Genomic DNA, 15,153 nt, shown 5'->3' with positions numbered 1-15,153 from the left:
AGCTAGCGCTAGCCAGGCGCAAGCGCGCACAGACTGCAGCCACCCGAGGACCACCCCCCGCCCCTGGCCACCCGGGGACCCCGGCCCAAAATCGCCTCCGGATCCCCGGCCGTCGGCGGGAGGTAAGGAGCGGGGGGCGCAAAGCGCCCGGCGCCCCGGGAGCGGCGAACGCGGCGGGAAGGCAAGCCCTGGACGGGATCGCGGCTGGCGCACAGGGCGCCCGACTGTGCCCGGGGGGACTGTTTCTGCTTCCGAAACAAAACCCTCTCGGGGTTTTCCCTGAAAAGCCAGTTCCAGTCCCCAAGGCTCCCGGACTGGGAGAGACCCGCCCTAATCCATCTAGTGCCCTTGCCTGGGGTTGTAATGGCTTCATCGAAAAGAAATTCACCCTTCTCTAGAACATTTGTCTGCATTTGAGCTGACGGGGAGCCGGTGCGTCCCCACCCCGAAGCTGGGTTCTCCTCCAAAGGGTGCCCCCAGAGGAAGAAGAAGGGGGTTAAGCAGGGCGAGGCCGTCGCGGTGGTAATCTGGGTCACTGCCGCCCCGGCTCAGAGGAGACGTGGCTCTCCCTGCGACCCTCCCCGCGCTGGTGTTCCTGAACCATTCCCGGGGACTGGGGTACAGGCTCTCCCAGGAAGAGGATGTCGTTGGGGGCTTTGGAAGAGCGGGGTTGGGGGTAGAGAGGTTCAAAATCAGCTATTGACAGTACTTTCCCTGCAGCGGGTGAAGGCTGGGGGCGTCGGATCAAAATTTGGGGGAGGGGGTTCTGGATTTGGGTGCCTGTTGTTGGTCTCGGTCTAGAGAAAGGGTTTTTCCATTTGCAAAGTTTCCTAAACCCCCCGCTATCGCTTGCGCTCCCGAGGTTGCAATTTTACAAAGGAGGGGGGTGGTTTGAGGGCTCTCCAGAATCCTAGATCCGGTAGCTGGGTTGGAGTCCTGGGCGCTTCCTGGGAGCAGCGGGCCCTCCTTGGGTGCAACCGCGGGTGTCGGTGAGCTGGTGGGAGCTAGAATTCTGCAGCCTTGGGCAGCCCCCTCCCCCAGGCAGTGCCTTGTGTGAATGAAACGGCAGTTTACAAAGTTGCAGAGCTACGCCGCCACCCCCCGCATCTGCATGCCCCCTCCCACCCCCTGTCGTAGACAGCATGTACACAAAAGAAGGGAGGGAGAGAGCGAGAGACACAACTTCCTCCACCTTCGGGAGCCCTGGGCGGAGTGGGGGGCTTGGAGGGGTGATTGAGGAAGCGGGTGAGAGGGGGTGACCGCTGCCCGTCCCCACCCCTCGCGCCCCCCATCCGGCTCCGCTTGCCAACCCTCTCCTGGTGTGTCTGTCGGTTGCAGTGTCGGAGGTTGGCGCGGGCCCCCGCCCTCCGCGCCCCCCACGGGAAGGAAGCACCCCCCGAACTAAAAAGAGCGGAGCGGAAAGAAGCCCTCATTCGGCGGCCAGGAGGCGAGCCGATGCCGAGCTGCACCGCGTCCACCATGCCGGGGATGATCTGCAAGAACCCGGACCTCGAGTTTGACTCTCTGCAGCCCTGCTTCTACCCGGACGAAGATGACTTCTACTTCGGCGGCCCCGACTCGACCCCCCCGGGGGAGGACATCTGGAAGAAGTTTGAGCTGTTGCCCACGCCCCCGCTGTCGCCCAGCCGTGCCTTCCCGGAGCACAGCCCGGAGCCCCCGAACTGGGCCACCGAGATGCTGCTGCCCGAGGCCGACCTGTGGGGCAACCCGGCCGAGGAGGACGCGTTCGGCCTGGGGGGCCTGGGCGGCCTCACGCCCAACCCGGTCATCCTCCAGGACTGCATGTGGAGCGGCTTCTCGGCCCGCGAGAAGCTGGAGCGCGCGGTGAGCGAGAAGCTGCAGCACGGCCGGCCGCCCGCCGCGGGGCCCGCGGTCCCGGCCCCGGGCGCGGGCGCCACCGGCCCCGCGGGCCGCGGGCACAGCGCAGTGGCTGCGGGGCCGGGCCGCGCCGGGGCCGCCCTGCCCGCCGAGCTCGCCCACACGGCCGCCGAGTGCGTGGATCCCGCCGTGGTCTTCCCGTTCCCGGTGAACAAGCGCGAGCCCGCGGCGGCGCCCGCCGCCCCGGCCGGTGCCCCAGCGGCGGGGGCCGCGGTCGCCTCGGGGGCGAGCGCCGCAGCCCCGGCGGGCGCCCCGGTGGCCGCTCTTCCACGCACCGGCGGCCGCCTGGCCAGCGGCGGTGACCACAAGGCCCTCAGCACCTCCGGAGAGGACACCCTGAGCGACTCAGGTAAAGAGCGAGCCAGGGTCCGGCTGCCCTCCTGGGGTACTGGGGCTGGGGGTGGCGCCGGGTTTGTCGTTCGTGGGTTAGGGTGCTGGGGGAGAGTCGTCTGGAGGTAGTGCTGGTGGCTGAGAAGTGGTTTTTCCCGGGCCGATCTCTAGGGTACGGAGGAGAGGGTGGGTGAAAGCTGTGATCTCCAGCCTCACCTTCCCTAAAGTTCCCTCATCCCCCGTCGGGAGCCCGACTCCATCACTGGCCCCCACCCCGTACCCCGTCTCTCTCTGCAGCGCCCTCCGAGAAAGAAAATGAGAAAAAGTTGAGTGGTAAAGCCGAGTTGGGGTTCGGGGGGCCGCTGGCAGAAGCCTGTTAGCCCAGGGGTGGAAAGGGACTCTGCGGCCCGGGTCAGGGGTGGGGGAGACGGCCCGAAAAGCACAAACCTGTGCAAAGTCCTATTTAGGGTGCAGGAAGTTAGGGAGGGATTGCACAGGTGGTAAGCACCGATTGTATTTTATTTTTTCGAACCTCGGTACTTTTTTTTTTTTTCCCCTCCCTCGGTGGGTGGTGGGTTATTTGCTCCTGGTCCGTCGCCAGCAGGCGGCGATATGCTGGCCGGCAGGCGGGCGAGGATCTGAGAGGCTGGGGGTGGTAGGGCCATCCCTCCCTCCCTCCCTCCCTTCACTCAGCAGCTGGCGGCCAGTACCACAGCGGTTGTGTACATTCTCAAGGGGCCGCCTCTTTACAGTGTGCAGTGAGAACCGCCCGGTTTTATCTTCTAGCCAGAGTTCCAGGACTAATTTCAGATCCGAGCTGTGTTCTGTAACCCAGTGTCCTTCAAGGTGAGGGCGGGCACTTAGCAGGCCCTCCAGGAATGCACACACCCTGAAGCACTCATTGATTAGTTCTATTGTGTGCCTCCTGGTGAAACTGAAGAGCAGGGTTAAAACCAAGACGTTGCCTGAAGGTGAAGAACCCTACCCAAATCCTGGAATAGCCCTTGTCCTTGGAGCTGGGAGACTTGGACCTTGAAAACCACTGTTTTCAGAACGCAGATGGATAAAAAGCCGACATTTCCTTCAGGGCTGAGGACAGATTCATCTGAGGCTCCTGAAAGGAAACTTGGGGATAAGCCTTCAGTTTGAACGGGTCTCTGTCCCTTTAATGTCTGTGCCTTGACAGCTTTTGGTGAGGAAGCACTTCCTTCCAACAGCTGTCTTCTTGGCAGAAAACCAAAACATTGGCTTAAAGGGACCCACCGACTGGAACAGCCTCACATTTCGGCTTTAGCACAAATCCCACAATTGTTCAGCTTTCCGGTCCCCTTCAGATCAAGCAGAAGATGTGTTTTGATTTTCGTGCTTGCATTTTAAACAATAATTTTCTATCCGAGCATGGTAGTAAATGAGGAGAGAGTGGGAAAACGCACACATGATGCTACACGTTTTTCTGGCTGCTGCGGGCAGTGGTGACTTTGAGAAGAGGTGCCCCGAATCTGGGTTTAGAGCTCCAGTGGATTACGGCTCTGTAGTTAAGGTTTGATCTTTGTTGAGATGAAAAACTGCTTACTGTATAGAAGTCACGTTCATGGAAGATGAAGTATTTTTCTTCCTTAGTGAATTAAATTGTTCTTTAGTTTGTTTCACTTAAAATCAGACTCCACCATGTGTAAGTGGCTAACTGAGGCTCCTAAAATGAGGAGGCCTCAGTTCTTAAGTGTGGAGAGGGAAATATAAATAAGTCTATGGGGCAGACTAGCGATGATGGGAAAGGGTTACCGTTTACTGAGACTCTTGTCTACGAATTATCTGTCCAACTCAACCTATGGCATTATCCCGCATTTAATAGCTGGGGAAACTGAGGCTTAGAAAATACCTTGCCCAGGGTCGTGCAGCTAGTGTGTGTGATGGAGCCGGGATTCTGTCTAACTCCAAAGCCGAGGTTCTTTCTATTTCTGCCACCTGCTCAAGCTTGAATGGAAGATGAAATGCTAGGAGTATGGGGAGGGAAAAAGCATGTACAGCTCTCTTCAGAGACCTGTGCTGATGGATCACAGTAAGAGCAAACCACGGGCCAGGGCCTGCTCTACGAGACTGTATGTATATTTGATTCATACGTGCCTCATCATGAGAATAACCCTCACCTTGTTCTCAAAGATGATGAAGATGACGAGGAGGAAGACGAAGAGGAGGAAATCGACGTAGTGACTGTGGAGAAGCGGCGGTCCTCCTCCAACAGCAAGGCCGTCACCACCTTCACCATCACCGTGCGTCCCAAGAGCGCGGCCCTGGGACCTGGGAGGGCCCCGTCGGGTGAGCTGATCCTCAAGCGCTGCGTCCCCATCCACCAGCAACACAACTACGCCGCCCCGTCTCCCTTCGTGGAGAGCGAGGATGCGCCGCCCCAGAAGAAGATAAAGAGCGAAGCATCCCCGCGTCCCCTCAAGAGCGTCATCCCCCCAAAGGCCAAGAGCTTGAGCCCGCGCAACTCTGACTCGGAGGACAGCGAGCGCCGTCGGAACCACAACATCTTGGAGCGCCAGCGCCGCAACGACCTGCGGTCCAGCTTCCTCACGCTCAGGGACCACGTGCCAGAGCTGGTGAAGAACGAGAAGGCCGCCAAGGTGGTCATCTTGAAAAAGGCCACCGAGTACGTCCACTCCCTCCAGGCCGAGGAGCACGAGCTTTTGCTGGAGAAGGAGAAGCTGCAGGCGAGACAGCAGCAGTTGCTAAAGAAAATCGAACACGCTCGGACTTGCTAAACGTGTCTCCGAACTGGACAGTCACTGCCACTTTGCACATTTTGATTTTTTTTTTTTTTAAACAAACCTTGTGTTGACATTAAGAATGTTGGTTTACTTTCAAATCGGTCCCCCGTCGAGTTTGGATCTGGGTGGGGAGCAGGACATGAGGGGTTCTGCCAGGACCTCGGGAGAGGGCCTGCAGGATGGGATGCAGGTGGCCCTGGCGGTTTTCCTCCACGTCACCTCTGAGACGGCGGTCGAAGTCCGTGACCGTTGGGAGCCTTCTGGGGCTGTTGAAGTCACCTTGTTTGTTACAAGTTTCCAGACGACAGAAAGTCATTCCTTCTTTTTAACATGGTGCTTAAGTTCCAGCCGATGCCACGTGGGGGTTTGCCATTGATACCCCTGGGGAACATTTCTGTAAATACCATGGACACACCTGCCTTTTGTATACGTCCTGGGTAATGAGAGGTGGCTTTTGCGGCCAGTATTAGACTGGAAGTTCATACCTAAGTACTGTAATGCCTCAATGTTTGAGGAGCATGTTTTGTATACAAATACATTGTTAATCTCTGTTACGTACTTACTAATTCTTACACCGCCTGTATGATGCTGATACATAACTAAATTTGATACTTATATTTTCGTATGAAAATGAGTTGTGAAAGTTTTGAGTAGATATTACTTTATCACTTTTTGAACTAAGAAACTTTTGTAAAGAAATTTACTATATATATATGCCTTTTTCCTAGCCTGTTTCTTCCGTTAATGTATTTGTTCATGTTTGGTGCATAGAACTGGGTAAATGCAAAGTTCTGTGTTTAATTTCTTCAAAATGTATATATTTAGTGCTGCATCTTATAGCACTTTGAAATACCTCATGTTTATGAAAATAAATAGCAATTAAATGATGCAACCTTTTTTGTTTTTTGTTTTTTTTTTTTTTTTTCGTAACAGCAACGGTTAAACTCTGTCCTTTAAGCAGCAACTGTAAAGAGTGCATAACCTGGACAGGGAACTTGTTTTCCACAGACCAGTCATTTTACACCTGTACGGTCCTGACTGGGGAGGGGCCATTGTCCCCACTTGAGGTGGAGGGAACTGAGCTTAGGAAGGTTACGAGATTTCTCCCAAGTTAAACAGCATAGATATGTTATTAGTGATGGTGCATTGCTAGCAATAGCACCCCATAGTTTACAAAACACTTCCCTATGTGTTGGCCATTTAACCAGACTAAGCTGGGGCATAAGACCCTTGAGAAGGAGAATTAAAATTAAGACACTGAGTTCTGCAACTTGGCAGTGTTTGGTGTTGGTAACCTTCATCCCGTTAGCTGATGGCTTTATATTTCACCATAGAGCGCGGGGCATCTCTAAGAAGAAAGCATTCATCAAAATTTACTAGGACCTGTGCAAGGTTCTATGCTAGGCATTGTAGCTGAATAAAGATGGAGTTGGTCCCTCCCCTCAAAAAGCTAACAGTCTGATTCACCAGAGTAATTCCTGGAGTGACAGCTGTGTGGCCCAGCTCAAGCACCTTGTCCCTTCAGGAGAGGCTCTGGGGTGTTAGTGTAGCTCTGTCCGCTTGGCACTCCTGTTATTTTGGGTGCGTGGACTGTTCTGTGGAAGCCAGATTCACCTTTGCAGGTTCTGGAGGACAGCCAGGGCCAACAGGTTGGGGGAGGGGGTCCCAGCAGAGCTAGGAGGCAGTTTCAGAGTTTCCCCGATGGGAGATGATACCCTTGCTGGGGAGGCATTCAGCATCTCAGAACTGAGAGCCTACGAATACATCTCTTCGGTGAAAGGTGGTACTCAAAGCAATTTCTCTTAAGGTTTCATTCATCTCAGATTTTAGCTTTCAACTGAAAAGACCTTTGCTTTGCTCAGAAGAAAACATCCAGGGATGAGAAATGGCTTTGCTTGCCTAGGCCACCAGGGTCCCTGTCTGCATTTTCCAAAGACCAGTGGAGTTTAGAATTTGAGGTCCTCGCCTGGTTTACAGCCACATTTCCTGAGCTCTGAGGTTGGTGGTATTGCCATGGACATCACCAATGGTCAGATCATGTTGAAATTCCGATAAAATTCTCTTTACTCCTTAATCTCCCTCCTTGCCCCCATCCCCACACTAAAAAATAACCCTCTTTGAGAGTCCTTTTCGAACTGTCGTTCAGAAAGACTTCCTGTCCATTTGCATTTTACAGGCCCCAAACCTTCCCTGCAGCCTCTGCACCTTGTCCTGTGCCCATGAGCCAAAAGAAAATTGAGAGACCTCAAAGTTACTGAGATTCTTGAAACCCAACTCAATCATCCCAATTCCTTTTCTTTTGTGATCCCCATATGGGGCCTACCTAGGTGTTTCAGATGAGATAGAACTCTAGTCCTGGAGGAGGTTAAACTGTTGAGATGAACAAGGCTCTAAACTAATTCCTACCAAGCTCCATTTTTGCTCTGGCTGCTGGGAAGCTCAGAGCTAAATTCAATGCTCTCATTCCACATACTGAGTGCCCATTCTCTCTTCTAAATGTGTATGATATTTTGTTTTTCATTGTTATTTAACGACCTTTTTAAAAATGTTCTTTATGCTACTTTAAAGAGAACTTTTTGCTTTAGGTGGATCAAAAATATGTATTAAAATGTTAAAACTAAGATAAAATATCTCTTATTTGCCTTTCCTGCTCCAGTCGAGGGAAAGTGTCACTCAATTTAGATCTGCAATAATCTGTAAAGTAATTGCTATAGTCACTGAAGAATTGAACCACTCCTTTCAGTAACATGAGAGCCCTTCTCTGCATTCCAAGAGCAGTTTCATTTTTAAAAATTTTTTATTTTATTTTGTTTTGGCCATGCCGTGCAGCATGCGGGATCTTAGTTCCCTGGCCAGGGATTGAACCTGTGCCCCCTGCAGTGGAAGTGCGGAGTCTTAACCACTGGACCGCCAGGGAAGTCCCCAAGAACAGTTTTGAGACTATTTGAGAGAGAGACTGCTCTATATCAGTTAGATCAGTAAATCAAGGACTTGGAGGGAGCGTAGGGATCACCTCATTGAATTACTTCATTTTATAGAATGGGGTCATGGGATCCCAGATCGAATTAGTGGCCGAACTGGGACTAGAGTTTGCTGATGACCGGCCTGTGCTCTTTCCATGGTATTGGCTTTCCCCACCCTCACACGGTAGCCTCCCTACCTCCTGGCTCACCCATCCACCCACAGGGTGCTTCCATATTAGTCCTTCTAAATAGCCCACTCTGCATACAGACTTCTAACAGTTCCCCACCACTTACAGGATAGAGTCCAAATCCTTCAGTCCGGCCTGTGAGGCTGCTTTCACCCTGGCCCACCAGCTCCATCACCCCTGCCCCTCCACAGACACCCCTCTTTCCAGCCACGCCAGACACGCTCTCTCACCTCTACTTGTCCCGCTGTATTCCCTCCTCCTGGGTTACCCAGTTTCCATTTACTGAAATCCTTTTCAACCTGGAATGACAAACCCAATGTCATCTCTTTCAAGAAGCCTTTCTCATACCCGCGGGGGTGCCTTTTCCAGTCCCTAATCCCACATCGGCCCTGGAGAGAGAAGAGCTGTCCCCATCACCCACCTGGACCTCCTTGACCGTGGAGTCCGGCCTGGTGACTGACAGATGACAGGGCCTTGGCTGAGGCGGGCAGAAGGCTGGCAGCTGAGTAGGCAGCGGAGGAAGGAACGCGGCGAGGACCATTACATGTCTGCCTCCTGCCAACCAGCTTCCCGAGCTCTCAGGCTAATCCAACTGGGGAAACACATCCTCTGGGCATCCGCGGGCATTGGGAGCTGACGGCTGGAGGTGAAGATAAAACACACATGGAGACCTGTCTTTACGGAGCCCACTGGCGGGATGGGTTGGGGGCAGGGCGATGATTGAGCCAAAGCCTACGAGGGGTCCCGCGGCTGAATCCGGCTCCTCCGGTTTCCCGCTTCCAAGCTCACTTTTGGAGGAAGCTGGTTTACCGGTCTATCACAGGCCTAAGGAGGCTTGTACGCTTGTCTGAGGCCACAGGTCACCTGCACTGTGGTGACAGTGGTTACAATCCTCCCACCTCTGTGTGGCACCGGACAGATCACTCGGGTTTTTACACCTGACTCTCACAATCCTCCAGGAGAGCTGGCCAGTTCGTCCTATATCCATTTGGGGAACTGGGTCTTCTGGGTTTGACTTTCATTCATCCCCATGATGGCTATCTTTTGAAAATCCTAATTTGGGTTGTTTTCCGAATCAGAGGTTATTAGGTTTGGAAGAGGCCATCGAACTCACTGCCCCATTTCAAGAGGTAGAACACCAGAAAGGAGAGGAACAGGAACGTCAGCCGGTCTGCTCCCTTTTCTTTTTCCTTTCTACCTTTCTCTCCCTCTTTTCCTCCCTCCCAGCCTCCTCCCTTCCTTCCTCTCCTCTCTCTCTCATAACAAACATTAACGTCACACCTACCGTTTCAAGCTCAGTTCCAGGTGCTTGGGAGACATCAGTGAACAAAAGAGATGAAACTCCCTCAAATCCGTGCTTTAGGGAGTTTACGGTCTAGGAGAGAGTGACAAAAATAAAAGAAATACAATAAGCAACTAAATTAAATAGCATTTAATAAGGTGGTGAATGCTATGAAAGATAAGTAGGACAGGATGGAGAAACTCTGGGGTGCCACAGCAGGAGGGAGGCGGGTTGCAGTTTTGAGTAGAAAGATCTGGAAGTTTCTCTGGAGCTGAGGGGCAGGGCTGGTGGAGGGCAACCCGGGCACTATTGTGGCCTCAGTCTTCCTAGTTCAAGGCTCTTCCTCCTTTAACTCCCTTTGGACCTTGGCAAAGGTCCCCCACCAACTCATTCTTCACTCTCTCAAAGGGAAGTACAAGGATGTCACAGAGTGTGGATCTAAAGTTAGACCACCTGGTTTGAATCTGATCCCCACACCCACAAGCTCTGGGTTGTGCAGTTTCCCTACCGGTACCTCGGGGCTGGCACTACCCACTTCACCTGGGCTTCTGGGAGATTTCAGAAATTAACTAACACACGGCACGTGGAATAGTGCCTGGTGTATGATGGGTACGATTTAAGTCTGTTAAACCATCTGATTTCTTGTTGACAGAATCCTTCCTCTCTCCTTCTCCCTAGGATGTTACTAGGGCAAAGAATCTTTAAAAAACCTTTAGTGGCAGAACAAACTCACAAGCCTGCGCTTAACAAGAACTTTGCAGACTTTTGTTCCTCAAAAGAGGCCTTACAAAACCTGAAAACGGGTACCTTGGAAACAAATGAATGTGAGCTTTGAAGCCTATTTTAAGACGAAGCCTAGGAATTTGAGTGTGGCAGAACATCGACGCCTTCTACAAGGGTTTATTAGTTTTCCTTACTTGTAAAGGAAATCTCTTCATAGGCCACTGACCAGGGTTACCTGATCTCTTTTGATATGGGCATATCATGCTGCAAGACATTCATCCTGAAGCCTTTGACCAGGAGAAGTAACAGAGCCTTTTTATGGTTGAAGCAGACAAACCTATGGTACAATGCATATTGGGAGAACACACACAGCACGTACTCCTGTGATAAATACAGATGAGTTGCTGTGAGATGTGCTCTAAAGAGGCAAGGCAAAATCGACTTTCTTCTGTCTTTCAGCAGCCCTAAGAATTTCAGCAGGCTTTTGGGAAGTGGTGTGCAGGAGGTGAGTCTGTTTCTTCACAAATCTGCAGCTTGTTACCAGTTGAATTTTCCGTCTTAGGCTACCGTCCACCATTTTCCTGAAGGAGACCATAAAAGCAGTCCGTCCGGCCTACAAAATGATGTTTCTGGTTGACTGGGAGGCAGGTCTGGGAAATACAAACACTCGTCTTGGGCTTGGATCTTAGCTCAGTTATTCGCTATTTGCCTTGGCACGGGAGGTAAGCGCCTGGTGCTCAACGGACTCAACTGGAAGTGGGATGGATTGGAGATGGTGACCTCCAAGGTCCCCTTTCAATTCTAAGGCTCGAGAGTGATTGACCCTTGGGGATGGCTGGAGTCTTGAATGCTAAAATACCTGCAGTGCTTGGGAACATTCTCCAGTCTCCAGGAAGCTCTGGGTGTGACACATATCTGGGCTCTGACATTCACTAGAGTCTGTGGCTGAGGGCAAGTCACCTCCCTCTGAATCTCACTTTCTTCAGCTCTCAAACAGCAAGAGTAATCACCACCCCGCAAGGTTCTTACAGGGATAGAATGCCGTAAAGTATAAGAGGGATGGGACATCACTGTGGAAGTTGGGGAGTCTTCTATGAGGTCTTATTTTCACAGGCAGCCCTCGTTCGGCATGTGCTTCCCTGGTGTACTTCGCTGTTTGCTTTCTGATTCATCTCTAAGTGGGTTCCCCCCAGGTAGGACACACATTTAAGGTCAGTAAGCACATCTCTGATTGCTCAACGGTACCTAGAACAGGTAGCTACCCCATAACGTTAAATAATTATTGCCAGTGAGAAGACTTGACGCATTGTTCACAGCCAGCTAGAGGTTCTCAATTTGTGCAACTGGATACCCAGGTTTGTCTCATCTGAAACTAGAGAAAACAATGATACGTCCAATTCTTAATTGGATTACTCAAAGGAAAACAGAATATGATAACAGATAGCTGACACCTTGAGTTTTCGCTTGGGTTGGTGTAATCACTTTTCTTTGGCATAAAGCCAAGAAGAACAGGAAATTTATACTGAGACTAGGGATTTGAAGATGCTCAAGCTATAGTTAAGAGACATTTTTCGTTGGTGAAGAGGGCAGGGTTGAGACCAGGGTTCGCTATTGTAAATGGTATGTTTGCATCTGGGCGTGAAAGTAAATCTTTCTTATCCTAAGTTGGTCCTTTTTCTGAATTCCCTGAACTAATATTTTATAGTTTGTCTTGAGGGAAAAGCATCTTTCTACCAGAAACCCTGTTCCCCAAACATGTCATTAAAATAATGAGGTTGGAGGTTTCCTTGGTTGTCTGTAACCGTGAACTTCCAGTATGGCTGTGAACGCATTTCGTTTGACACCTCTGGGAGGTTGCTTCTCCCAGAGAGTCACCTCCCTTGAAAATTCCTCTGGGTAATATAAGTGCGCGCATCCTTCTGTCACTGCAGTCCGAGCCTCCATTACCTTTGGCTGCCCGCGTGTGAAGGCTGCTGTGTTGCGCGTGGCCTCGGGTTCTGCTGGCTGGGTAGCCCCAGGAGGACTTTTTTCTTGCCCACGGTGACGGACCACAACACGAACATGTTGGAGCCAAGAAACAGCCTTTAGCTCAAGTGCAAATGAAGCCCCAGCTTCACTGGAGGCATGGATGCTGAGGGCGGGGTAACTGGAGTAGAAACCACCATGAAATGCTTGTGATGCCCACTGCCATTCAAGTGCTCTCTCCACAGTGCTTTCATTTGAGGAGGGCAAGTCCTTTTGCAGGGATGTGGTTTCTTTTTCCCCTCTTGTCCTGTGACCGTCCCAGTTTTAAAACCGAAAGTCCTGCGTCTCTGTAAACAGTCCATCTCTGGGCACATGGGGCTGGAGCGTCCCTCATGCTTCCCTCCCGTTAGCACTGGCTTTTTCTCACTGCAGGGTGACCAGCCGGACAGGGCTACTCTGTAAGCCTAGAGGCCGAGGTTGGGACCACCACCGCACACACCTCCAAGGGCTCAACTGGCCATGTAGAGTTCAAGGGCCTGGCAAACGAGGAGGGGCTGGAAAGAACATTGCCTTGGTGTCGGAGCACCTGGATTTGAGCTCTGGAACCACTGCTAAGTGACTCGAAATGAGTCATTCTCAGGCTGTACCAGGAGGAGAAATCTCTTGTTTTCCTTCTGGGATGCCGTTGACCGTGAGTGTGAAGGTGGTGGGTTCCACGCAACGGCTGACTTGCCCACTCTACTTCTCTCAGGCTCTGGGGCTCCTTCTACTTAATGATAATAATACTACTAATAATAGTAATAATAATAGTAGTGCTTTGGAGGCGTGACCATGACGCTGGCTTCTGTCTTCTAGCCTGGGCTTTTTTTTTTTTTTAACAAATTTATTTATTTATGGCTGCGTTGGGTCTTCGCTGCGGTGCGCGGGCTTCTCATTGCGGTGGCTTTTCTTGTTGCGGAGCACGGGCTCTAGGTGCAGGGGCTTCGGTAGCTGTGGCTTGAAGGCTCTAGAGCGCAGGTTCAGTGGTTGTGGCATACAGGCTTAGTTGCTCCACGGCACGTGGGATCTTCCCAGATCAGGGCTTGAACCCGTGTCCCCTGTATCGGCAGGTGGACTCTTAACCACTGTGCCACCAAGGAAGTCCCTAGTCTGGCCTTCTTGAGTCTCCTTCATTCCTCAGGTCTTTGCAAGGAGCCAAAAGGAGCAATTTTTAACTTACCAAATAATCCCAGGCTGTGAGGGGATGGCCTTCCTGAAGCTATCGGGGGATGGGCTGGTCCCGGAGACAGCAGGGAACACATGGCATTAAATCCTCCCTGAGACTCTTCTGTGGGGAGGCGGGTTCTGCTTCATCAGAGAAGCTGCAAGTTCAGGCATCTGAAACTGGCTTTGGACCTTCGTTCCCCGGGTCGAGGACCCTGAGGTGATATTGCCGTTAACGCGACCTGTGAGATTCACAACTCCTGGTGGTGGAGTTTCCCTTTTATTGGCGGTTGTGAAAGCATTTTGGCCAAGGCCTTTAGGGCTAGAGGGATGACATCCCTCAGGATTTGAAGGTGGGTTCTTTCACAAAAGGAACTAGAGGGCAAGTCAAGTAGAACTTTTAGGGACCTTTAAAAGAGGTGTTTACATATATTTGGCTTTTGGGGGTCACCCCCAGTTAACTCCCAGGGAGCAACAGCTTCCATATTCTGAAAATCCTTATTCAAGGGGCACAAGTGCCTGGCTGAAGATCCTCCCCTGTCCCAGGCCCCCTGAAGGGGAGAGGGTCTGTCATGTTAATGACATGTGCATATTATTAAGAGAAGGGACAAAGGGCCTGCAGCTTGGGAATGAGAGTGGATCTGGGGACTCTTCAATATGCAGATGGTACCCTTATTATAAATCCCATGAGGGGAGGGCCCTGGGAGAGTCAGCCCTTAAAGCTATCCTGATGGAGAATGGCTTCCGTTTGGGGGTCCCCTCCCCGCTGATTCGGAGCTCCGAGCTCACTCTGCTCTCCACCTCTCCCACACCCCCATAAAATGGTAATGCGCTACGTGATCACAGAATGCACCCTGAAGTCTCAATGCAACTTTGTTTTGATTTCTTGGAATTATGGAATTACGGAATGCCGGGCTCCCCCAAATCTCCTGAGCCATGTGACGCTTGCCCTTCCTCTACTAGGACTCAACAGCAAAATATAACATTCAATGGCATTCCATTCAACCCTTCCCGGGGCGGGGAGTGAGTGCGGGTGAAGGAGATGGAGCGCAGGCGGGGAGAAGAGTCACGGCCGCGGAGGGCTCTGACCACCACATAGGAAGGAAGGTGAGATGTGAACACATTAATTTTCAGAGACGGGGTGGTGGGAAGTATAGGAGAGCCCTCCCACAAAGGAGATGGTGTGCAAGGTGGCCGTAATGGACGGTGATTGGCCTGGTGGGGAAAGACAGGAGGAGTACTGCAAGTTGAGGGGCAGCCTGAGTGGGGCTGCATGGAGGTATGTACGGAGTGTGTTTAGGGCACAGGTGCATCCCGGGGCTGCAGGCGAGATGGATGGGTTGGGTCTAAGGACTGCCTCCAGGCACTGGGAACCCACCACGGGGTCTGAGGAGAGGGACGTGATTGGGTCCCATGTGACTTTGGAAGAATTTGCTATTATGGGAACATATTTAACCCATACAAAGTTGTTCTCGCCAGTCTCAGTAACTAGTAACCATTATGACTGCTTCCCATGGCGGCCCCCCTAGCACTCCTGGCCTTGGTGGGGGGAGCCCAGACCTGGGCCTTTGAGAGCCTTGGTCTTGACTCAGCGAGGCCGCCACTTGGTGTTTCTTCCACCTCAAGCCTTGTTGATTCTGTGTTTTCTCTCTTTTCTCTGCTCATTACCCCACATCCAAAGCCCATGGACCAGCTTAAAGGTATCTCCTTCACAAAACCTTCACATTCTCCTCTGCAGAGCTTTCTTTCCTGCCTCTAACCTCACCCAGTGTCTTTCCCATACTCTTTTGGGCTTTGAGAAATGAAGATAACTCCCTCCCTCCCGACCA

At 51.9% G+C, this 15,153-nt stretch overlaps 1 protein-coding gene across 1 annotated transcript; it reads left to right on the top strand.

The window, feature by feature from the left end:
* The first annotated feature begins 1,455 nt into the window (after positions 1-1,455).
* On the top strand, positions 1,456-4,994 carry MYCN (MYCN proto-oncogene, bHLH transcription factor). Its single transcript, XM_065891547.1, has 2 exons — positions 1,456-2,248; positions 4,390-4,994. Exons 1-2 carry the CDS (start codon positions 1,456-1,458, stop codon positions 4,992-4,994), a joined length of 1,398 nt encoding a protein of 465 aa, XP_065747619.1.
* Positions 4,995-15,153: the final 10,159 nt, after the last annotated feature.

The sequence above is a fragment of the Phocoena phocoena genome, chromosome 14 (genome assembly GCF_963924675.1).
Source record: "Phocoena phocoena chromosome 14, mPhoPho1.1, whole genome shotgun sequence".
NCBI lineage: Eukaryota > Metazoa > Chordata > Mammalia > Artiodactyla > Phocoenidae > Phocoena > Phocoena phocoena.
The sequence above is the reverse complement of the archived record's forward strand: the minus strand, read 5'-3'. Positions and strand labels throughout refer to the sequence as shown.

Coding starts and splice junctions, on each gene's coding strand:
- MYCN (XM_065891547.1), top strand. CDS start 1,456: ATGCCGAGCTGCACCGCGTCCACCATGCCGGGGATGATCTGCAAGAAC. Junction 2,249..4,389: donor GGACACCCTGAGCGACTCAG/GTAAAGAGCGAG, acceptor TTGTTCTCAAAG/ATGATGAAGATGACGAGGAG.